Source organism: Lytechinus pictus, chromosome 14 (assembly GCF_037042905.1).
Source record: "Lytechinus pictus isolate F3 Inbred chromosome 14, Lp3.0, whole genome shotgun sequence".
Taxonomy (NCBI): domain Eukaryota; kingdom Metazoa; phylum Echinodermata; class Echinoidea; order Temnopleuroida; family Toxopneustidae; genus Lytechinus; species Lytechinus pictus.
Window position 1 is genome coordinate 22324046 of NC_087258.1, and position 25554 is coordinate 22349599.

General features: G+C 38.3%; 1 protein-coding gene across 1 annotated transcript; it reads left to right on the plus strand.

Moving 5' to 3' along the window:
- Positions 1–468: 468 nt before the first annotated feature.
- LOC129276473 (E3 ubiquitin-protein ligase MIB2-like) lies at positions 469–24222 on the plus strand. The gene is made up of 20 exons (XM_054912850.2): positions 469–736; positions 2497–2668; positions 3112–3218; positions 4011–4202; positions 5597–5706; positions 9221–9328; positions 10140–10244; positions 10593–10749; positions 11214–11422; positions 11864–12012; positions 14388–14547; positions 15907–16061; positions 16851–16977; positions 17749–17958; positions 18154–18332; positions 18670–18812; positions 20311–20497; positions 21064–21184; positions 22183–22302; positions 22809–24222. The coding sequence occupies exons 1-20, from the start codon at positions 508–510 to the stop codon at positions 23214–23216; spliced, it is 3348 nt and encodes a 1115-aa protein (XP_054768825.2). The 5' UTR covers positions 469–507; the 3' UTR covers positions 23217–24222.
- The last annotated feature ends 1332 nt before the right edge of the window (positions 24223–25554 follow it).

The following is a 25554-nucleotide window of genomic DNA, read 5'->3' on the forward strand; positions in this document are numbered from 1 at the left end:
TTGATAGGGTGGTCTAATCGTGGAGTAATCTTATTGATCGTATCAGATCGTATTAGATCAGTCGTAGCAATCTTATTGACACCTAGTTCCCACTGTCACGATTCGCGCCACGATTGAAACCGTGGTCTAAATCGTGGAGTAATCGTAGTGATCATGGTAGATCTTATCAGATCTTGACATCAGTCATGATAATCGTTATGATTGTAGAGAAACAAATGTGGACGGCTCAAAAAATTTCCAAATCAGCTACGAAATGCCAATCGAAACGGATGCGCGAAAGTGGAAATCCGGCATTATCGCAAAAAATTGTTAAACGGGTAAAAGCAAAATCGCGATCAGTACGTTACGAAGGGCCAATCGTAGTGTTCGTAAAACAATCGCACGAGAGTTGGAACGAGGTATACGAGTTACAAAAAATATATATACCATGTGTTCGAAGATTGCGTGTAAAGGTCTACTTTCTGTTTCAGGGTGTCAAGCATCCTACCCCTCTAGGACCCTTTCAAGATGGCGTTGACAGTAGGGACGAGGGTCGTCCGTGGACCAGACTGGAGATGGTCCGAGCAAGATAATGGTGAAGGTCACCTCGGCACCGTGATCACCATAGGAAAGACTCTTTCGAACTCAGTACATAAGAAGCTCGCTGTGGTCTGCTGGGACATGGGGACGGCCGCTGACTACCGGGCCGGCTTCGATGACAAGTACGATCTCCTCATCTACGACAACGCGGCTGCTGGTGAGACAGTTAGAAACTTTTATGTGTAGTTAATGTTCTTTAAAAAAAATGTTGCGCTATGATATTGATGAGTTTAGAATCAATCTCGTAAACATAATAAAAAGTAATAACAGGCATTTGTATATCGCCATCTATCTAGAAGCAATCTATTCCGAGGTGCATTGTTGTTATTATTACCTTTTAGCTCGAGCTGCCTTTCAGTGCTCGTGCATTCAAGGAGTTAATCCTGCCGGTTATCCATTCATCTCACCTGGGTCGAGTGCGGCACAGTGTGGATAAATGTCTTGCTGAAGGAAAACACGCCATGGCTAGGATTCGAACCTACAACCCTCTGTTTGAAAGGCGAGAGTCAGAACCACTAGACCACGACGCGCCCACAATATAAATCTAAATCATTTGAGTGTGTTTAGGATAATACCTTGGTCACATTTGTTCTACGGTGGCCGTACGCCGTTTTAACTTTTTTTTGTACCGGCTACACATAGGTGGTTTGAATAAAGATTAATAAAACGACTGTTTTCGACTCGCCGTACGGCCGCCGTAGAACAATTGTGACCAAGGTATAAGTGATAAGCCAACTTCCATTTCATTTAAACTCTCCCTGCCCAACTACGCTTTGACTTAATGTATTACTAGGGAGTTTTTTGCACCGCGAGACAGGACGCATTTAAGAACATAGGAAAGGTATTGGCAAAAGCCATTCATAACAAAGAACAACCAAGGAGTCTTTGTCAGTCAAGACTTGGTTAATCAAAACAGCAGATTCGTCCTGGAGTCTGGACAAACAACATATTCGCAATATTTCGTCAGCTCCGAAACTTAGGACGAAACTGCTGTTCCGGTTCACCAATTTTCGGCAAAGACCTCCCAACTGTTATTGTCATTTGAAGGGGTTTTTAAAACATTTTTCTGTGTTCTTGAATCCGTTCAGCGTCGCGGCGCAAAAAACCTATTTGATACGTTTCCAATTATCCTTTCCGATGGTGAGTGCTCTTTTTTTACCAACGCAAAGATCACAGCTACAATAATAGGTGTGATCGGAGTGGGGTAGATTCCTTCTTCTTGGACAGTATGTTGGGAAACATACTGTCCACACTACATTTGGTTAAAAAATGTTTTTATTGAACTCTGGGTAGTTTTCTACCAATACAGTGTAGTTTTCAACCAAAGCTCACATTACTGGTTTCAAACTAACCGTGGACAGTACTTGTAGGTTTCCCAACATTTTTAAGAGTGTACTCCTGCCAGAGATAGCCAATTCTGCTTCCTCGCCTCAGCTAGCCTGACGTCCTTGACGTAAATGTAGCATACCCACATAAACAATTTCATCAAATTATTGGTCATTAGATAACCAACTCCAATAACTATATCTCTGCTATCGCCCTTAACCAAATAGTTGGTTACTCATCATTATCATCCATGTGGAGCATTGTGGCCCAGTAGTCATGGGACTATCATGAAACAGAGGGTCCTCGGTTCGAATCCCGGCCATGGCGTATTTTTCTTCAGCAAGATTATTGATCCACACTGTGCTACACTCAACCCGGGTGAAGTGAATGGGTACCCGGTAGGATTTATTCCTTGAATGCTTTAGCGTCTATAAAATGAATCGTGTATTGGGCGGCTCAGCTACAGCCGGGGTAGTAATATATCACACCAAGTATCAAGCGAAGTAGAGTGCATATAGTAACACTGCGTTATATAAATGACCATGTTAGTATTACTATTATCAGTTAATTCTATCTCCTGTGTGGCAATAGGTGTGAAGCATCGCGGTATCCAATGTGATGAATGCAAGGACGTTGATATTGCTGGAATTAGATGGAAGTGCAGTTTATGCTATGACTATGATCTTTGTAACAAATGTTACATGACGGCCAAACATGATCTGAAGCATACCTTCCTCAGGATAGTCGTTCCTAACACAGCCGGGTAGGAACATCGTTATGATTTACATTCCCTATTTTTTTAATCTATTTACTAAAACATATCATATATGACAACATGTTCAGATCCAATGTTTTCGAACAATTTCCTGTACTGATGCCAACATACATGTCAAACAGCGGCATATTAGTACAGGGGCCGCGGAACGGTTTTCAAAGTAGGGAGAGGGGGCTCACCATGCAAAAAAGTCACAAACATAAGGTAATTTTTGCGTTTTTGTACACGGTTTTGGAAAAAAAGTGGAGGGGAGGGGGCTTCAGCCCCCCCCCCCCCTCCCCGCTTCCGCGGCCCCTGCTTTAACTTAGTTTAAATGCAAGAATTGTTACATCACGTCATTTTCATACATACCGTATTTAGCTCTCTCGCCTGAGGTTAAGAGGTATAATGCCAATGTTTTTTTTTTTCAATGTTTGCTTTATGGAATATAGAAAGCTGATGCCTCCTCGAGCAGGCAGTCGAAAGCTCCAAGCCAAGGGGATGTTTCCTGGTGCCAAGGTGTGTCGAGGAAGAGACTGGAAGTGGCAGCAACAGGATGGTAAAGAATCAATTCATCAATTCTCTTAAAGCTGTTCATGAAGTTACACGATCGACTTCACGTACGACTGGCCTGTTCTTACGTTCTTGGTCAGCTACATAGGGACATATCATTGAGCACAAGAAAGGATCACCAGTCAAAATTCGTGCGTCACCAATGAATGGCTTAAAGGGAAAGTTTACCCTAGAGAAGAGTTTGTGTAAAAAATAGCAGAAAATGATTTTAAACAATATGGTGAAGGTTTGAGGAAAATCCGTTAAAGATTCAGAAAGTTGTTAGAATTTGAAGTTTTGGATTTGTGACGTCATAAACGAGCAGGGTCCCACATGTTACAAACGAAATAATTAGAATTATAATAATTTTCTAATTCTTTGATGGATTTGTCTCAAACCTTCAACAATATTTTATATGGCTTTTTTCTGCTGTTTTTACAATAAATTTTGTCAGAGTGAACTTCCCCTTTAATTGAACTGCCAAAAATATTCTTGAAAAAGAAAGGCCATCATATGTACTGGTAGTGTTTATCATGTCTACATCCGAATTTATAAACTGATCAAAACTATTTTTTCAGAAAGGCATTGAAATCATTTTGGGGGTAGTTTTCATAGTCTTTGGATGGTATAATTCAATTAAATAATTCATCGCGAGCGCTTTGGACCTAATGGGGAAAGCGCATGATGATAATAATTTGGTCATCATTATATCATTATTAGTTATAATAGCAGTAATAATCATAACAATGATAATGAGCTGTGTGTAAAAGTGGTTTTATTTTCCTGCTCGCTTTTTAAGGTGGTTCAGGAAATACAGGCGTGATGATTCGAGGGGGATCTTGGGCCAACATCGAGCGCAGTGCCATAGCAGTTCGATGGGACGCCGGAGGAGCTTATGAATATCGTCTAGGGCATGATGGGAAAGTCGACATCAAGTGTGTCAAGGCTTCCGCGGGGCATGATTATTACAAAGACCATCTGCCTAAATTTGGCAAGTATTTATAATAATTAAATGCATGCTTGTTATTCCTGTTGTAAATAATAGAGTTGAGACCTTCGGACATAGTAATCCCATAGCGCCCTCCCTCAGAGGATATAAGAGTACGCGTAAACAGAGTTGTCAGAGATGCGCCAGGTGAAGATCACCAACGCGTGCCAGGCAATGGCTTCAGCCTCTAAGATGGCGGTGCGACGACGGGCTTTAGATATCCCTGTTAATTACAAGACATTACAAATACTGACATAATGACTGCTTATTGACAAGTCAACTTAGGGTTCGATCTTTAAAAATGAATCAATTAAGCATGACATGTTGTCATACATGTCCAATAAATTATCACAGAGGGAGGGGGAACTGATAGGATACTAGTATCACAAAACTTCACAAATAGTACTATTAATATAAGTTTGAAAATATGAAAAGTGATGTTCGAGGCTGTTCACACCGCAAGGGGGGACCGTGGGCGGACCGTGGATCGCGCTATCGTAGCGCGTTCCACGGTCCGCCCATTGGCATTCGCCGGATTCACACCGCAGTGAGATAGCGCGGTCTATCGTAGCACCCCCTTTTTTGAGAGGTCCTGTTGCCATGACGCGTGACGTCATGAGGTCAGAGCGGTCAAAGATTTCGCGCGCTATTACGAACCCGTACTACTACTAGTTAGTTGAGAGCTCGATATCGCTGTGCCTATTATGCTAGCCGGCCTACGTTTATTTCATGGCGTTGTAGAACGATGACTTCCGGCGTGCTATCGTAGCTCGGGTTCACACCGGCAGAGATAGCGCGATCTAGCGCGCGCTAGACCGCGCTATCTCTCGTGGACCACCCCCAAGAGGTGCTCCAGTGGCACGCCGTTTTGGCTCGCCGTGGCTCGCTGTTGGGCGGACCGAAACGACGTTGTACCTTCCACACCGCAGAGATAGCGCGATCTAGCGCGCGCTAGATCGCGCTATCTCTGCCGGTCTGAACAGGCTCTAATATTCCAAATTGTATATTCTACAACAATAGATTTATGTTCATTACTTTTCATCTGTGCAGGGTGGATTAAAAAAAATGATGTACTACACAAGAAGGGGGGTATAAAGGCTGGAGAATTTGTTGTTTACAAGCCATTCCAGACATGATGGCTTAGTGGTAGAGCGCCCGCCTCATGAATGGAAGGTCGTGGGTTCGATCCCGGGCCGAGTCTTACCAAAGCTACTTTAAAAATTTGATTCTCTTCCTCACCAGACGCTCGTTTTTTAGAAGGGAGAAAGGTAATAATAACACATCGTGTTATGCAGAGAGTGCTTGAAAATTAGCTAGTAGTTGGAGCGGCTACCCTGAGTGAATAAGAGTTATTGTTATTAATCATAAATTGCTTTATGGTTTTTGCATACTGGCAGGTGAACTCACTGGATTGGAAGTCGGTGATCGAGTGGCTGTGAAGTTGGATGAAGAAGTTCTCAAGGCGCTTCAAGAACACCACGGAGACTGGGTTTCAGGGATGGAAAAGGTAAATATACTTCATACCTCTCAAGATATTATGTTTCAGTGAGGGAAAGGGTTCTCACGCAGACCACAAAGGAATGTGCCATCATTCCACGCAGAATATCATTACGATGAGATAATCAAAACACACCTTGTGCAGACAAATGTCCTTCAGAACAGCTGGATCCTCAGTCGAGGTCCTCCTGACAGCCATTTCGGCCCATTATCCTCGAAATGGCAATGTGACAGGAGGTGGTCCAGCAGCATCAGCACGAGATGCCACCACCAGCTACTCATTTATTTGGTAAGTTGGCTTTATATCTGTTCTAAATCTAGTCTGAGGACCTTGTAGCAATCTCCATCAAGTCCAAAGCCAGCGTCCTTCTGTTGGTTATTCCCATCCTTGAAATGAAGAAATGGAGAGACTTTGTCGCATACCCTCTGCAGCCGATATCCAATGGGTAGCAGTCTACCTTCCATACCCTCTCCTTGCATTCTGAGATAAGTCCGGCATACTTTGATGTCTTGTACTCATGGGTCATCTCAATGTTCTCCTCCCTTGGCACAGTCAATTCACAGAGGATGACCGACTTGGACTGCTTTGAACAGACTGCCATATCTGGTCGCATGTTGGTAGTCGCAATCTCGCTAGGAAAGATCATCTGCTCATCCAAGTCTGAGACCAACTGCCAGTCTCTTGCTAGATAAAGGAGCCTACTTGTGTGTGCATGTCTAGCTTTCCTGTTGGCCTTCACAAATGAGATAACTGGAGCGTTTAGTGGTTTTGTCTGGTTTTTCTCAATAGTACTGTTTAAGGCATTGCTCAGTTCTTTCAATATGTCATTGTGTCTCCACGTATGTAAGCCTTCTACCAGAGAGACCTGGCAATTGATAGAATGTGCCTGCGTGAACCATTTTCCCATATATATAAAACATTTCTCGTTCTCGGTCTTGGCCCATTTCTTCAGGTTGTGAGAAGGAAGGGCGTCGTGGGTTGCTCGTAGCAAGAATTTAAGTGTGCCGGTTTCCATTTTCCATAAGTCCTTCCAGGACAGGCACCTTAGTTCTACACACTCCCATGACACCAGGCTCCCTGCTGCACGATGCCAACTGCTTTAGCTATACGCCGTTCCTCCTCTTTGTGCCGGATTTCGTCAGAAACCATCTTCCGCTTCGTTTTCGTGCTTGCCTTAAAGAACTACTGGATTGGATTCATACCTAGCCCTGCTCTATTGGTTTGCACAGGCCCAACCATATCCTTGTGCCTCAGCCGAGACTCCATTTCCTCAACTTTTTGCGGGGCATTCTATTTGCGTCCTGCGCGTAAGTCTCGCACAGTCCCCTTAACAAACTGGTCGCTGGAGTCCCTAAGGCTTGATTACATGTTAGCCTTTTCACCGTAAACTCCTCTGTAAGTGCACTCAGGGGTTGCTTCAGCTTTGTGGAATGGCCATGAAAGCTTTTGTTCATTGTGCAAGGAGGGATGCCAAGCCACTTCCGTATGTGCACTGAGATTCTTTGCTTTATCCTCTCAACATGCGTCATTGCAAACCCATACACCATCAATGGCCACATTATCCTTGGGAAGAGACCGTACGTTAGGCACAACTGCTTGACTTTATTTGGAAGGGTACATCCATCAATCCGATTTAGTCCATCCTCTACCATCGTTCGGACCTAGTTTATCTGGTTCGTGTCAGATAGCTCCTTCGTGAACTAGCGCCCTAAGCTCTTAGAGGTATCTGATATCGATGGAATGGCCTCACCACCAACGTTGAAATGTGTCCTGTCATCTACATTCCATTTCTTCATGGCCGAACTTCATGGCCGAAGCTTCTGTGAATCGGCTGTGCATGGATGAGTAAGGTAATGTCATCCTTGAAAGCTCTTATTGGTGGCAGCTCGAGTCCAGGTTCGATCTCAACACCTCTACAACTGAAGCATGCATCTCTAGTTATGACTTTCATTGCCATGACAAATATAATTGGGGGAATGACACACACGATCGGGATACCAACCTCAAGGGGCTGATAGGCTGTTGTATATTCCTTGGTAGAAAATATCATCTTAAAGTCCTGAAAGAAAACTAAGAAATCACCAAATTTTTCATGAATGAAGAAGAAGTCCAAGGTAAACCATATCAGTGAGTGTGGTAGTGAAGCGTGTGCATTGGCCAGGTCAAGCCGTAGAACTGATAGGTCCAAATTCCTCATCTTTGCCTCTTGGATCGTTACAAGGTGTTCAACACAGCCAGAAAACCCCGGAACTCCTGCCTTTTGAACAGATGTGTCAACAAATCCATTTACAATAGGTACTTGGAACGACGCCCAGCAAGGATTCCCATCATGATCTTCCCGTCAATATTAAGGTGTGATAATGGACGGAATGATTCTATCCTTTTAGCATCCTTTTCCACAATACCCTCAACAGTCTCTACAATAGCCTCCTCATCCTGGTACAGTATTTAAATACTTTATATGGCACACCAATAAGACCTAAAGATTATGAGCCAGTCCTTGCATTCTTGACATATTTTTCTACCTCAGATAGGCGTGGAGGGACTATGTCAAAGTATTCGCCTGAATGAGCTGGACGTACCAAGTTTTCAATTGGAGGCAGGGGTAGGTTCTTCGTACTGCCAGAGTAGGTGTTTCTCAGATGGTCTTGTGACTCCTCTCTAGTGGCCTTCAGTTCACCATATTTCACAGGGTTGAAAAGAGCTTCGGTGAAGACAACAGGACCTTCGTAGAATTTCTGTAGTTGCTTAGCCCGTCCTTTCCTTTTCCTTCTAAGCCTCTCAGTCTTAGACAAGGGTATTCAACTTCCTTCTCTGCTCATCTCTGAGGTCATCGAGAGCTTTCATCTAGAGATCATTACGATTGGCATATCAAGCATCATTTTTGTCTCGCCCGAACGAAGTTCGGCAGAGACCTAGTAATCACTTTTCCTGTTAGTTTATCAGTCTGTTGATGGGTTGGTCCGTTATTATTTTTTTTTTGCTCATGAAGATCTTGCTCCAATTTCTTTATTTCTGCATTTATTAAGTTCACACTTGGTTCACATGATCCTTGGGCAATACTACACACGTGTCCATGAGGGGAATGTGGTCAAATGTCTTCTATGCGTCTAAAGGTCAAATGATATGAGGTCATTTCCATCCTTTTTCAAGTCTTTGTTCAACTGTGTCTCTTTTCTTTATTTCTGTATCAATTCTGATCACACTTGGTTTAACATGTGTGGTATTGAGGGTGATGGGGTCAAATGTCATCTGAGAGTCAAAAGGTAAAGTTTTTGTTCAACTTTCATTTCTACATTTCTGCATCGATTTTTGGTACGATTCCTAGGTAAACGTCAAAGATCATCTAGGGGTCAAAAGATCATTGCGTTTATTTTTTGATCGCGAAATCAGGCAAGACTCTGGTTCACCTTGTTATAGAAATACACATCTTTATACGATTATCAACTCACCATCTTTCCTTCTGACCCAATTCCTTCTTCTCTGTACCCTTCTCCTACTTAATCTATTTTTCTCTCCATAGTACATAGGAAAGGTGGGTCGGCTAATGAGTCTTACACCAAGAGGTGACGTCAGAGTCAAGTACCCGGATGGAAAGATATGGATTTTCAACCCTGTTGCAGTCACCAAGGTACATACATAGCTTTTAAAATTGCATTAAAATTTTCCTGTTCTGATCCTCGTAATTATCATCACCATAACTAACATTTACATATTGTTCATTTAAAAGAAATTTGTCTTCCAATCGTGTGTTTGATGTAGCTACTACCCCTTGGTTTGAATACATGCAGGGTATACGTAGTAATACTAGTAGGTCGAATTCTTACCTCTGGATAATATTTATCTCTGCTTTTTATTGAAATTTAAAATATATATATATCTATATAGTAGTAGTACTGAATGGAAAAGGTGATAGAAATCGTAGTAGTAGTAATAGTAGTAATAGTTGCTCCTGCTGTTGTTTTAGGTCTTGTACTACTACTTCTACTACTAATACTACTACTACTACTACTTCTGCTGCTGCTACTACTACTACTACTATTACAGTAGTGGTAGTAGTAGTAGTAGTAGTAGTAGTAGTAGTAGTAGTATTTGTTTTGACTCATTCTATTCACTTTCCCATAACAATATAAAGGTAAAACAAAGTTTTGACAGTAAATCAGAAGAAATATCATTAAACGTATGAGCGGAAGACGGATATTGTCATTGTCAGCAAATGTGAATGGAATATGATAAACTAAAGATGCATTAAATAATTACATAATTATATTGAATGCAGAAGTAGTAGTAGTAGTAGTAGTAGTAGTAGTATTAGCAGTAGTAGAAGTAGTAGTAGTAGTGTAGCATAACATTATAGCAGCATGTACATGTAGGTTGATCACTCATGTGTTATTAAAATAATATTTTGTTTAACATTCCCTTTTTACCACTCGCTACCGAAGTTGCCATCCTTCAACACTGGGGCAAAAGTACGTGTAATGTCCGACCAAGCAACGGTGAAGGAGCTGCAGAAAGAACATGGAGGATGGAACAGCAAAATGTCAAAGGTCAGATTATTAAAATCTCATTAAAGTGCCACCCTTCGATAGGTGGTGGATGGAAATATAAACCACATAATAATATGAATATATATGAAAATTATTGACAATTTAAAGATAACTGAAAGAAATCTTTCATCTATACCAATATGCATTTTAATATTTTACTGCATTCGTGTTAAGTATACTAATACAAATACAAAGTTATTCGTTTCGCACTTTCCGATGTGAAAAAGAGAGTCTTTAGAACAGTTAAAACTATACGTGTGTCATAAACTTGCATATAAATTGGAGCACTGTGTAATATATAATGATTACGGCAATATGCAAAACCTTTTTTTTTGTATTCATATTTAGGCTCTTGGGGAAGAAGGGCGTGTTCTTAACATTGATGCTGATGGTGACGTCAAGGTCAATGTAGGTGGAGGATTCTGGACCTTTAACCCGGAAGCATTAATCTTGGTAGAACAAGGAAGTGGGTCAGAAGGCATATTTGAACAAGATCTCAGATCAGGTAATAATGCATGGTGAAAAAGTATCATCATTTCATATATGAGGTCATTAGCATTGATTTAAAAAATCTTAGGATAACCAGTCAAACAGGCTTGTGCCATCAGATCGGGTTATCGCGTCCGGTCGGGTAATCGCGTAACCCAACCATTCGACGAGAAAATGGCCCATTAAAATTCCCGAGAGGTCGGGTCAAGTTTACCCGACGGTTGTGAAAATGATAAGCCATATTTACGAATTTTCGGGTCTAATTTACCCGATGTTTTGTAAAAAAAAATAAAAATTATACGCCAAAATAACAAAGCGACCTTTCGGGAATTTAGGAGCCCTTTTCTCAAATGGTCGGGTTGTGCGATTGCCCGACGGACTTGATAACCCGATGCGATGGTACAATCCAGTCAAATGCCCTTCGTTTACTTTCACAATCTTCTTCTTTCTGTTATTTTTTTCTTCTTTTTTTTTGTTTAGATCTGATGGCCCTTTTCCTGAAGAAACTCCTTGACCCCCTTGGTCTGGTCGATACAGATGATTTCCGAAAGATGGTAGCTGAAGCAGAAGGCACGTCTTCAAGCAGTGGCGGAGAAGTGACTGCTCAAAGTGCCAAGGAATTCATCAAGGGTGTGTTGGAAGGCGACGTTAAACGTGTTGCTGAACTTCTCCAAAAGAACAAAGGATATGTAAATAATGACTTATTTCCGTTTCATTGATAGTTACACTTAGTATGAGGATCAATACCTTTGAATCATGCCTTTATGCAAGGCTTAAATTTATCGAAGGCCGTATTCGCAATGTTGTCTTTGATGGTAGATTTTCGTGACCTGAGACACTGCCTTATGTTTGCCAAACTCCCCATGTTTGTTGTAAGCCCGATCCATAACCCCCACATTTTTTGGTTTCATTTGTACAGGGGCCGTGGCCGAGGCCGCGGAACTGCTTTGAAAGGGACAGAGGGGCTGACCATGAAAAAAAAATCACAATCAGATGGTATTTTAATAGGATTTGTATTCCTTTGTTTAGAAAAAAATTTCGGCTCTGCGGCTCAACTGAAATCGCCTGTGATATCCGCTTCTTCTTCATTTTCAGTTTGAGAACTATTTTGTTTTTTATGCCCTGTATAGGTTAACATATCGGTGCAAGAGAATACGCCCCTACATCTCGCCGCCTACCAAGGTCACTACCAGGTCGTCGAGTTACTCGTAAAGAATGGAGCATCGCTCGATGATAAGGATGATGATGGCGACACTCCCCTAGCAGATGCTGTCCATCAGTGAGTGCGCACTATAGACCTCAATGCAATGAAACCATTGTCTTGCATGTGTTGGTGAACTGCAGCTGGCGCATCTCTGACAACTCCATTTACGCTTATTCCTATATCCTCTGAGGGAGGGGGCTATGAAATTATTACGTCATATGCATATAGGTTTGTCTACCAGTGGTGAGGTGGTCGTCATTGTGTTGTTCTTGCCGTTTTGATATCTAAACCCACTGCATTACTAGCTTAATGTGAACAAATTCCATATTTATCATCTTATTATGATTGTTTGCGTATTTGTTTGACACTGCAATTATATCTACACTCTTGCTGACTAAATTATATTGAAAACCAGGCGCGAATACAGAGCAAAAGGGCCATGCCCTCTTTTAAATACCCCTATTATTTTTGTAAACAAATTTACCAGGAGGAAAATCCCCCCGCCCTTGAACTACAATGTTTTATTTGTATTGTCAAACCATTTTTTTTCTCACCTGCGAAGCAGAGTGAGACGATAGGCGCCGCTTTTCCGACGGCGGCGGCGTCAACACCAAATCTTAACCGAAGGTTAAGTTTTTGAAATGACAGCATAACTTAGAAAGTAGATGGACCTAGTTCATGAAACTTGGCCATAAGGTTAACCAAGTATTACTAAACATCCTGCCTGAGTTTCACGTCACATGACCAAGGTCAAAGGTCATTTAGGTCAATGAACTTTGGCCAAATTGGGGGTATCTGTTGAATTACCATCATAACTTCGAAAGTTTCTGGATCTGATTCATGAAACTTGGACATAAGAGTCATCAAGTATCACTGAACATCTCATGCGAGTTTCAGGTCACATAACGAAAGTCAAAGGTTATTTAAGGTAATTGAACTTTGGCCATTTTAGAGGTAATTATTAGATTGCTGTCATAACTTTCAAAATCTATAGATATAATATATAAAATGTGGATATAGGGGTAATCAAGTATCACTGACAAGTCTTAGGTCACATGATCAAGGTCAAATATCAATGAACGTAGTATTGTATCATTCTATGAATAGTGTTTTTTGTGAATAAGTATTTGATAGTAGTTTTCAAAGTCAGCACTGCTGCTATATTGAATCGCGTGATGCAGGTGAGACCGCCAGAGGCATTCCACTTGTTTATATACAGTATGCCCCTCCCCTGGTGAATCCTGGATTCGTCGCTTTCGAAAGCTAGAGTAAAACGTCGTTAGCATGACGTAACACAATCGAACGATTATACTTAATTACTAAACATCATCGTACTGCAAACATCATAAACTTGTCCGAATGTCTACGATTTATGCTTATGTTATCATTTCATGTTCATTCACTGGCTCTGAAGCTCTGAATTACGACATCATGTCTATTCTCTTGGTAAAACATTATATGTCTGGGTACCAAAATCGTCTTTTTTCACAATTATTGCCTAGGGCTATAAGCTCCCTCTGTGGTTAGGCCTATCGCACTTAGGGTGCGTTTATCCGCCACTTTTTTACCCTAGAATCATGATCTGAATCATGATTCAAATCATGATTCTGCAGAATCACGATTGCGTTTAGTCGAAATTGAATATAATCATGATTAGAATCACAAACATGAAACACGAAAAAAGGGGCGTTTGGAAAGACGTTTCTGCAGAATCACGTACGAAAATGTTCGAATAAACGATATCGTGATTTGAATCATGATTCTATGACTTCACTGTTGTGTCGGGCTACTTTCGGTTTGACTCTTGCCTTGCCCAATGCGCTGTATGTACATGAATATGTACTACGCATGCATTTCTTGTCATGTTCAAGCTCTGTGTTGGTCATCGCATCGTCCACTACTTTTCATTTATTGGTCATGTCTTCAACTTCAAGTTCTATAGTAAATGAATTAACTGGACAGACAATGATCTCAGTTGTTGAGTATACAGTATCAATACTAAATTGGATCTACGCTGAAATTCACTTCCGAACACCATTTTGGATAAACTATAGAAGCATATGGACCCTATATGATAGAAGTAAACAAAATGAGGTAAAGACTGAATTCTGGAAGCAAAAGATTTTTCGAGAGCCGAAACACGTGCGAAAAACTTCCTCTGTCAAACTGCGCACTATTGATGCGCACTGGATTGGCCCGAATCTGAGGAGAAACAGCATTGGAATGAAGGTCGTCTAAACGCTGATTCTGTGATATTGTGATTCATGTTTGTGTTTTGAATCATGATTCAAATCATGATTCAAATCATGATTCTGGCTTGAGGTCGCATAAACGCAGCCTTAGTCTTAATGTCAATTGTGGAGAACTTTTAATATTTGAAATACATTCGTAGTGTTCATTCGTTGTACTTTTGTACTTCCTATTTCACTCTATCCAATGTGTTTTTGTAGGGATAATCAGCGAATTGTGAAGTATATGCTGGAACGTGGCGCCGACCCCAACACCACGAATACAAAGGGTGGAAGAAGCCCTCTTCATATCGCTACATCCAAGGGCAATACTCAATGTCTGAAACTCTTGCTTGCAAAGGGTGCCAATCCAAATAAACAAGTAAGGCCCACAATCTCTCACCCTGAGTTTTGATGAAGATCCACAGCATTTGTATTGCGCCATATTTCTGTTAAAAACATTCATAGGTGCAGGCTCATCCAATTAAACTTATTATTACACATCTGCTGAAATGAGTAAGTTTGAGAGATGATTTGAAGAGTTCAATGTTGTCAATTTCACGGAGTGAAGAAGAGAGGGAGTTCCAGAGGCGTGGATCAATAAATGAAAAGGCACGGTCTCCATATCCCTTAATGTGTGTTGCAAAGTCATATGCCCATCTGGAATGATCTGCCTCTTGAGTTGATTTATGCCTTGCAAAGCCTTCTCTAAGCTTAACATTTTACAGATAATTATTACTCAGATGAACAAAATCTAGTTTTTCCACACAAAATATGGATTGTCCAATATAAAACAAAACCTCGAAGCTAAGATGCTATTGTATATACCAATCTTTCGATTTTTTTAATATTTGACGGAAAGAGATTAATATGAAGAAAAAAGTGATAAGACAGAGCACACTTTCTAAATAACAATAGTATCCTGCATTTATTCAGAATGAGCGTACATTTCAATGACTCAAGGATAACTGTATCATCCCGTAGTCGGTAGTGGAATTTGTTGGGTGCTTTTTAACACATAAATTACCATACCATAGACTCTACCAGAATCCATTGCTCTTTGTGAATGGTTGGTCTCTTTTTAAAAAAGAAACTTCAGATTGGAACCACAAATGTCAGGAGTTCAGTGTTAAATTGTTTATTAAATATAAATGTGGGTAGAATTGTTCTTCAATTCAATTGAATTCTTTTATTTCATTTCCATTCAAAACATAATACAAAGTAATATAAAGTAATACAAATCAAGTACAATTTTACAGAAGGGCATTCTAACTTCGTAAAAAAACAACAACAACAAAACAGTATAATATAGAGCATAAATGGAAATGAGGGGATCCACTAAAAAGCAAAGCTTGTAAAGTGTGGATCCCCATTGGAAATGAAAAAAGTATAGTAGACTTATTCTTATATGCGTACATATATGTATTACAGGAAAGAAAAAGAGAACAAAAGAAATCATATTGATGCAAATATAATTACTAAACAAATGCAAAGCTTTTCACACAAAGAGGTCTTCGTAGTATAGGATATGTTGCGCAAGACAGAAGAAAGGAAAGAAAAAAAAACAGAAAGAGAGAGGGGATGACAAGACATAGAAGACAAGACAAAACAAGAGACAGGACCATACAAGACAAGATAACTATTTTTTTTAAAGGAGGAAAACTAAGAATGGGAAAGGGCTGACCACGAACCATATATAAATTGAAAATATATATAACTTACATATTCCTATCAATTTCAGGACGATGTCGGAGACACCCCACTTCATGATGCCATCCGTAAGACCCATAAAGAAATTACAGAATTGCTTATAAATGCAAGGAACGTCGACTTGAAGATAAAGAATAAAAAAGGGTTCAATCCTCTGCACCATGCCGCTTTGACCAACAACGCACAGTGAGTGATATTGGAATGAGACGATGTGTTTCAATGAATAAGTCACCCCCCCCCCCAAAAAAAAAAAGCTAAATAAATAGATGTATGAATTAATTAATGAATTGATTAACTAATTAATCAATTAATTTATATTAATTAATTAATCAATTAATAAAATTGAATAAAACAAAAAGGATAAAAATAATAAATCAAATGAATAAATATATAAGATTGTTATTTTCTAATTAAGAAAAAAAAGCACAAACAACCAATAAAATAACAAAAAATGTTTTTAACAAAATAACGTTTTTTAAAGAAATTGCTTAATATTTTTTTGTTTATTTATTTATTTTCCCAACTTTTTTAGGGTGGCTCTATAAAAGAGATAATTATGATACATTTTTATCAACAATCTTAATACAGGAAAACGTCTTAATTTCTTTAGTATTTTTTCGAAGGCAAAGTAAAGCTAGTTCATGTCACCTCATCCTGTCCACGAATATTTATCTATTGAGTCGATGTCGCATAAAATCTAACTCTTCAAAACACAAAAAAAATCAATAAATAAAATGAGAGAATCTTGCAGATTTTTTGTTACATTTATAACAAAAGTTACATTTTTTTCTGCTGGGATCGAAAGCTTAGGCCCCTTTTGACTTTCTAATTTACTCCATTGGCTCTCTTTTATTAGATAAGCAGTTTTCAGCAGCTTCTTTTTGCCTACATTTATAACCGATTGTATTGAATTCTCTCCTTTAAAACAGAATAAAATATATATATCTATACACTTTTCATTGTGTTCGTCTTTAGTGCTACTCGTCATCTGATCAAGAAGCAACGGTCTTTGGTTGACATTCGAAAAGATGATGGGTATGCGGCCCTTCACTTGGCAGTCCATAACGACCACCTGAATATCGCTGAAATACTTATAACAGAGGTGATTACCATATCAAATATTTAGGGGCTATAGGTATCGACATTTAAGTACTCTCTTTTATCAATATATATTAATAGATATTATTAAATGCATCCAGTTTCACCGGTACGCTCTGAGCTGAAATAAAAAGTTTCATCTTTTGTTCTTTTTTTTTCATTATTATTACTATTATTGCTTGTTCTAATTTTATTTTTCATTGTTTTGTATTTTATTGTTATCCGGCTCCGGCTCTCTAAGTTAACCTTTTTTTTTCAAGTTCAAGTTTTATTTCATTTCTCAACTCAATATTATTTCTTATTACTTATTTCTTACCTTGTATATATTGAGTTGAGAAATGAAATAAAACTTGAACCTATTGGTTCACTGTGTGCTGACTTTAGACTTGTTTGTAATTTTACCCCTTGCATGCCTTGACACAATGCCCTAGTGGAAACTCCCCAGGAGTTTCTTCTAAGAAATAAAATAATCATAATCATAGTAACAATAATCTTTTCTTAGTGTTGCATTTATTTTCAAAATTACCATTGAATACGCTTGAATATTTGGTCTATTATCTTTTTCACTTGCCACATCTACGAATTTTTCAAAAAAGGGGGCTTAATGAAATGTATATTCTAACTCACTCCTCATTACTGCCCCATCACACCTCTAATTTGCTGACGTCTATGTCTATTACATTATCATGCTTATTTTTTTCATCATTAACGTCTTTGTTATTAAGCACATTTTGATTGCTTACAGAGATCCTCTTTATCATTTTGTTATTCATAGGGGCGTTGTGCCATTGATCTATATAACGAACAGCACCAAACGCCCTTAGTGCTCGCCGTCGCCAAAGGTCGCAGTGCCATTGTCGAAAGCCTGATCGAGCACGGTGCCGATGTCAACTCTTCGGATGGTGATGGCGATACTTGCCTTCACATTGCTGTGATGAAACATCGACAAGGACAGGATATTTCTGATACAGACACACTCAAACAGGTCAGCAGTTTTGGACACATGCTCACATAATGATGAAATAAAGTTGTAATAAAGTTGTAATGAATTGTTATTGATGCTATAAAAATAATGAATCAGAGCAAAAAATACGGCTTTATGCATACATGTTTTATTAATAGTATCATTATTTTTTAATGTTCTAAAGTCTTTGTTTGTGTAATTGATGTTGTCCTCTAGTTCCGCAAGAAATATCGTGACAACGGGATAACCAAGCCCCTGACTGCCCTCATGTGTTATCTTGTACAAAAAGGCGCAAACATTGGCCAAACTAATCTCAAGAAGCACACACCACTCAACTATTTGAAAGAAGCTGCTGTTCGTAAAGTTCTGGAACACATCTCTCGCAAGTTGAAAAGGTATCACATTGTTGTTAGCCCAGTTAATTATCTTTGCCCTTACCGGCTCGAAAAACCCTTACTTATACACCCACAGCCTCACTCACATATCCGCCTACGTTCTCTAATAAGCTTGATGAATGAGTATTAAATATTAATCGGTTCAAAGGGAGGAGTTTGTGGGATCTCATCCATTCTTCCTTAAGTACGGGAAACACTCTACAAATATAAAATGTGGCACGTACCTTACAAGTTTATTTTGTTTATGTTGCTTTTTATTTGTGTTAAAGTATTGATATTTGATATGCATTGAAATTGAAAGATCAAAGGGTTTTGATTCTATGTTCTTTTATCATAGAGAGGAGACTGGTGACAGCAGCTTTGTCAACATTCAAGGACCAGAGGGTGAAGGGAGGAAGCCCTCTACGTCCAGTAATGAGAGCAGTGTTGACAACCGAGATCGCAATGACCCGACAAAATCACCAAGAGGCTCACAATCAGGTTCGTGGTTTCAGGAATGTTTATCTTGTTATTTATTTATTTTTCACAACGCAACGTAAATAAGTATACAGTTGAAAAATCAGCCAGTTGGATAATGGAAATACAACAAACAGTTTGAACAAAACACAAGCAAACTGAAAATGGTTGGAACACATACTTCCGTCATTGTAGCTTGCTTCTTGATGAGCTCATCTTTTGGAACAACCTGGCCTGAAATGAAATCCTGATTTTACTTAAAGACATATTGATATACCATGTGGGTTCGTATCGCATTGTTACATGCTATGAATATTTAGGTTTGATCTCGCAAATCGGCCATTGCACAATTATTTTAGATATAATTTAGATTTCCAAAAAACAAAAAACAAGAGCAAAAGACGCCATGGTGGTGACTGTCTGCAAACAGTCCACATGCTGTACTTAGGGCCAGTCTTGATTATTAGAAAACGTCGTGCCAAGTTTAAAAAAAAAAGGGAAAATATAAACGAGGTTTTGATGTAGCAAAGTTCCACACATTCCTCCTTTAAAGACACACTGAAAGTTTAGTATGGACACATGTCTATAATGATAATGGATTATTCAACTATGGATTTATTCTGTATCTCCTCATCACCCTCTTCCACAGAGTAGCAATATACTTTTAAAAGTCTTTGATGTCGTGTTCGTAATACATCATGGACATTGATTTTTTAGCATTGACCCTGTTGCCTTGTAGTTACTTAATTTGCGAAAGCTGTTTAACTATATAGCTTCTGCACCTTGTCTCATTTACATTGAAGATACTGCATAGAGCCGAGCGTAGAGATTATTAGCTTTACCCCTGTGTAGTGGAGTGACTTGCATGGTTTGTTATATGGACATAATGGTGTAAAACTGCTCAATCGGAGCATATTTTCACTTCATCTCATTTTCACTGTCTGAAAATACCCCCAAAATAAGTATGGGTGCATTCACCTGCAAATCATTCGCGATACCCCTTTCAAAATGGAGTGACCTACAGGTTTATTCATTCAAATCAAATCAAACCATATCCTATCCTAGCCTCTTGTCGAGGCCCATAATACATTATGCTCCCTAATAAAACGTGTCAAAGATAAAAATCTACGCAAATGCGTGTTCATTATTCGAAATGAAGATGAAAATCACACTTATGTAGAATTCTGATAATGTACTGTATATCTTTGGGTGAGTTCCATGTTGGATTGGTGGTCGCACGAGAGAAAGATCACATTGGGGGATTGTCCTGCCAATATTTTAGCATTTGACCCGTCCCTAGTCGGCGATAGCTAGATGATAATAATGATAGCCAATGAAATATAATATAGTAAATTAAACTTATTTTTTGCAGATTTATCGAAATTGTCCATGACTAGATGTTTCAACTGCCCAAATATCTTTGAAAACACTAGAGACTTAAGCCTTTAAATGTCCCATGCTATATTCCACCACATCCATAATCAGATTGCATTTATTGCTCCCCTTTTTATTGCTTCCATAGATGATTTCAGTGGAGTACACGTCATTGAGGATCCGAAGAACGAGGTTAAGCTGATGGAGATGATCGGGAAAGGTGGATTTGGTGAAGTTTGGAAGGGCAACTGGAGGGGTACACCTGTGGCCATTAAGATTCTTACCACAGAGGGGAGTCAAGAATCTGAAGTTGAGCAGGAGGTTGCTGTCCACAAGTATGTAATTCCATCAAAAATTTTAGGATGAAAAAACGACATTTGAAAAAATAGTACTTTTAATATTTACGTTTTCAGTGGGGAAGAAAAAATACATCGTTTAGACAGGTCATCCTTCTAGAAAATAGTATTGTCATAATGAAGATGAAGAATGGGGCAATAAAATACATGTTTTTGTAGTGGAATATGGGATTATTGTTAACTTGGAGTTGGAATATTAAGCAAAAATATGATTTCACTGATTTTAAAAGCTTTTTTTACTGTCCACTTTAAATAAACTATAATTATTGTTTAAACAGACAAAACGTTTGTAACTAAATCTTCACCTATAAAGGAAATTTTATTTTTATATACTGCTCCTTTATTGCTCTCTGTTCATTAAAGTGATGCAAAAGATTAAAAATGCAGAACAAAATAATCCCATTACCCTTAAACAACCATAAAAGTTTTGGGGTTGTCTTAAAAAAAGTTATTAAAAAAAATTATTATTATATACATGTATATAGATATATATTATTTTCACGATTTTCCTCACTTATTTGGGAAAAATCTTTGTCTCCATGTAGACGTGCCCTTCATCCAAACATCGTTCAACTGATGGCAGTTGGTCATCAACGGAGTCCATCAAACTCTATGATTGTTATGCAACTCATTAATGGGAGTGATCTTAATACAATCATTTTCAAGGTATGAAAAATTAAGTATCAGATAATCAGACTATTATTTCGCATCAAACCAGAGACAAATTAATATATACATGATAAAAATGTATCATTTGTATCAATTTGTATCAATATATTGTAATTATTGTAATTATTGAATGATGTTGATTTACTGATGCGTGAAAGTCCACACATGGTTTATTCTCATGGTAACGGAATTAATGTGTTTGGAATGGTGTTGGACCTTGTCATTTCAAAAAGTTTTAAGATGTTGAATTTACAAAAGATTAGAATGTTGGTTTCATTGCTGTTGAACATTATAAAATTAAGAAAGCTTTCACTTAAAGCAAACACCAAATCATGCAAACAGTTGATACACATCTACACAGACCACTCCTTTCAACCTTAATGACACCCAAACATTCACTGTCACCTGCATCCTGGGCAGAATTCTAAAGAAATGGAGACTGGTTAGAAAACAATGCATTTTGCAACATTTCACTTCTGACTTTGCCCTTTATTCAGGGTAATTGTACATTTCATGATTACATAATCACAATAAATGGCAAATCATTGTAAGGAGGAATAATGAAGCTTTCCAATGAGACCAGTTTCACCTTTAATACTTCAATAATGAAGAATATATCTTCCCTCAAACTTGAGTTGCAGAACCTTTTTTGAGGGGTTATATAATATACAGTATATATATAAACAGTAATAATGAATATAAATATATTTCTCTCTTTTGGCTCACCATACGCATTTTAGTACGCACTTTGCAAGCATGAAATGCTTGTCCATTATCAATTCAAATTGCTTTGGAAAGTTAGATCTGCATATAGAGGTCTTATCACCAATATATTAAAAATTTGGCGGAAATTTAGTTTTGTGTGTTTCTATATGAGAGGAGAGTGTATTTTGAAAATTATTTCCACAAAACGAGACTGGTCATGCTGGTCGAGGGTCATCTAACGAATTAATAGGTCATTTTAACCACCTCTTACTGACCACATTCTCTTGCAGGAAGGTAATCCGTATGATTTCCTGACCAAGGTCCGGTTGTCTAGGGACCTTCTCTCAGCCATCACCTTTCTCCACCACTGCAATATACTTCACCTTGATATCAAACCACAGAATGTTATGGTAAGGATTTTATTATTTTAAGTATTTTGATCGTGTCCTTTTCTAATGTACATTCTTATCACTTTTTTTCTAAATCTAAACCTCTTTAATGCACATTCCAGACTTTTTCTAGACTTTCTCACGGTCACCTCACTTACCATTGTGTCCATCGCTTTACCGTCTGGGCTACAGGTTTAATTTTGAGAGTACGAACTCAAAATGCATCATATTTCTTTTCTCTCGATATTTCTCGAGATGACCCGATGTTTTTAAGGTGTCCGATTTATTAAAACTGAAAATGCAAACTTAAATATTCAAATGATTTGGATGGCAGTAATGATGATAGTAATAGTATCCATTCACATAGCACACTATTCGACTTATATACTATACTGCACTTTACAATGAACAATGATATTAAGGGAATTTGGGAACATTCTGTTACAAATGTCATTAACTTTTCTTGAAACTAGACGCTTCAAGAAATTTAAAGTTATTTTTTTTTCGCAATCGATCTGCACACGTAGGTTGAATCAAGTACCAAGAAGCCATATTTGTGTGACCTTGGTCTTGCCCACATCAAGTCGAGGTCAACAATGTCATGTCATACTGCTGTGCCTGCAAAAGGTACATTCATGTACATGCCCCCAGAAGCCTGCACGGCTATTGGTGGAGATATGTCTGCATCAACGGCGTCTGATGTCTGGTCCCTCGCCTGTACATTCATCGAGCTCTACTTGGGAGAATCAGTCTGGCCCAGGACCATGCATCAGATGGCCCTGCTTGGTAAGTTCATGAGTGATGACGTGGTCCCAGCCAGTGTGAAGAATCTCAAACCAGAAATCAAGAAGGTTCTAGAGCCTTGCTTCCAGAAGGAGTCATCCAAACGTCCGTCGGCGGAATCGCTCATGCAACAGTTCAGTGGGCTCATCTAAACAGAGCGTTATCATGACCGCACATGGTGACTCAGTGGTAGAGCATCCGCCTTATGAAGGGAAGGTCGTGGATTCGATCCCCGGCCGAACCATATCGAAGACATTAAAAATTTGACTTTTACCTTCTTGTTAGGCGCTCGGCGTAGTAGAATGGAGAAGGGTAATAATATGATTAATGTTATACAGAACCCGCTGGGGGGAAAAGGTTCGTAAGAGCTAAGGGGCTACCCAGGGTAAGTTATGATTATAAATACTATAGTTATAAAAATAAGTTGATTGTAGACCGCATTATTGTGGGATGCCTCTTGTCAACTCCTTCAACAGGCAAACAGTGCTTAACTTCCAGCTGAAAATTTTCAAAGAAAATTATTCATTATCATCATGAGTGAAGAATTAACTCTTTAGCACAATGCACTTTGTCATGTATGTTAAGGAAGGGAAACTTTAGCATCCCAAGCGAAATTGTAGCAAATAAATTTCTCAATCATACGAGATTCACTGCATTTGCAAATTAATTTTTACTTTGATCTACCAGTATCATGAAATATCACGTTGGGGTTCACTAATGAAAATTGGCGCATGTATATATTGCATTGTTATTTCTCAAAGAATCGTAAATTTAAGGAACATAAGTCATATTTTGTATTACTATTTGTAATATCTTGCATTTTACTTATGTAATGTATTAATTCATGTCAGAAATAATAATTTGTATTGCAGATGTTCATAATCATCAAAATAATTTCATGCGATATTCTAAGGTGTGTTATGTCCGATTTTGCTTGATGTATTTGAATGTTCACCCTAAAACGACCTGAAATTTACTTCTGAAACTATATATATGGTGATATGATATGTTTGACATATTTTTGCATATTTTATTCAGATCAGCATTTTCGTTCATGGGATTGTAATAAGAAGCATTCTTGTGTCTGAGAAATAGCTTCATTTAAAGATGTATATTATATATAATACCATGCATATCTTATACGTAGTTTTAATAATGAAAAAAAAAAAAATTTCTCGCCTTTCAACTGAACAAGTCTTTGTATATGATTTTGATTATTACGAAAATGATTATGCATGTTCTTTCTTTTTCGTGTATATACGTGATCGCTGAAGTGGTAAGAGTATATCGCAAGCTTTGTGGTTTATTTTTCGTGATTGTATGTCGATTTCATATAATACGCAGAACCAGTACCTGAACACTAAAATTACAGATTTTTTTATAAAGTTTTGCCGATTTATATACATGCCTGCTATATTTTGTAACATAGCCTTAAAATCATAGTTTACATGTGGGCAATTCCATAAGAGAATCGCCTTTTTGTACATCCGACCCCCATTTTTTTCAATTTCTACTTCACTTCATAAACTGACCAAGTCATGATCATTTAAAAGCATTACAGACTGTCGTAAGAACCAGAAATCAGATACAGAAACTTTCAAGGTCCCACATAATATGCATATATGGGATCGGACGTACGTATTTATTGGAATTGCCCATGTACATTAGACTATTATACTGCATGTATGTAGGCCTACTTGCACAGGTTTTTGTATTTATACGTATCTATGTAAAACAAAGTACTATTAATCGATACACGGCTGGTGTGTTATTATCATTAGATTATTCTTGACATGCTTGATATGTTTTCCTTTTTGCCCTGCTTTTATTGTAATTTTCAAATATGGACTTATATGGATGTATATTTAGGGCCGTAGTCTTACTTGAGGGGCGTCCTTTTTCAAGTCTTTGTGCGTATGACTGTCCCCTCCCATGCAATGATTGTTTATTGTTATTTTACCGTGAACTATTGTCAATATATTTTATGTTGTATGATCAAGTTTTGCATGGAAATAAAGAATCAATCAATTAACGAGAATACACAGACACGATCTTCAAAATGCTAAATCTATTTTGTGAACATTTGACAGCTTTAGCTAAATGGATGTCTACATGTCTATCAAAAGCATCCTGTATTGTATGTATGCCTCTCCATCATGCAAATTTCAACGATTTTATTACTAAATAATTGATTGCTCTTTGTCAATTAATGAATTGAAAGTAAACTCTTCAACTTCGTATATATGGATAAAAGGCATCTCAATTTCAGGTATTCATTTATATAGTATAAGTTTGTGTTAATATATCGCATTAGATTATATATGTATTTGATTCCACCTATAAAAGATGACAAAATGTTGTGTTTTCCACCGTTCAACGTTAAATGTAAACAGGAATTTGCCTTCCGTTTATATACAAATCAGCATTTGTTTGCCACCTTTAATAGACACGTGAGACCAATACACGACATAACGTTATCAAATTATTGAT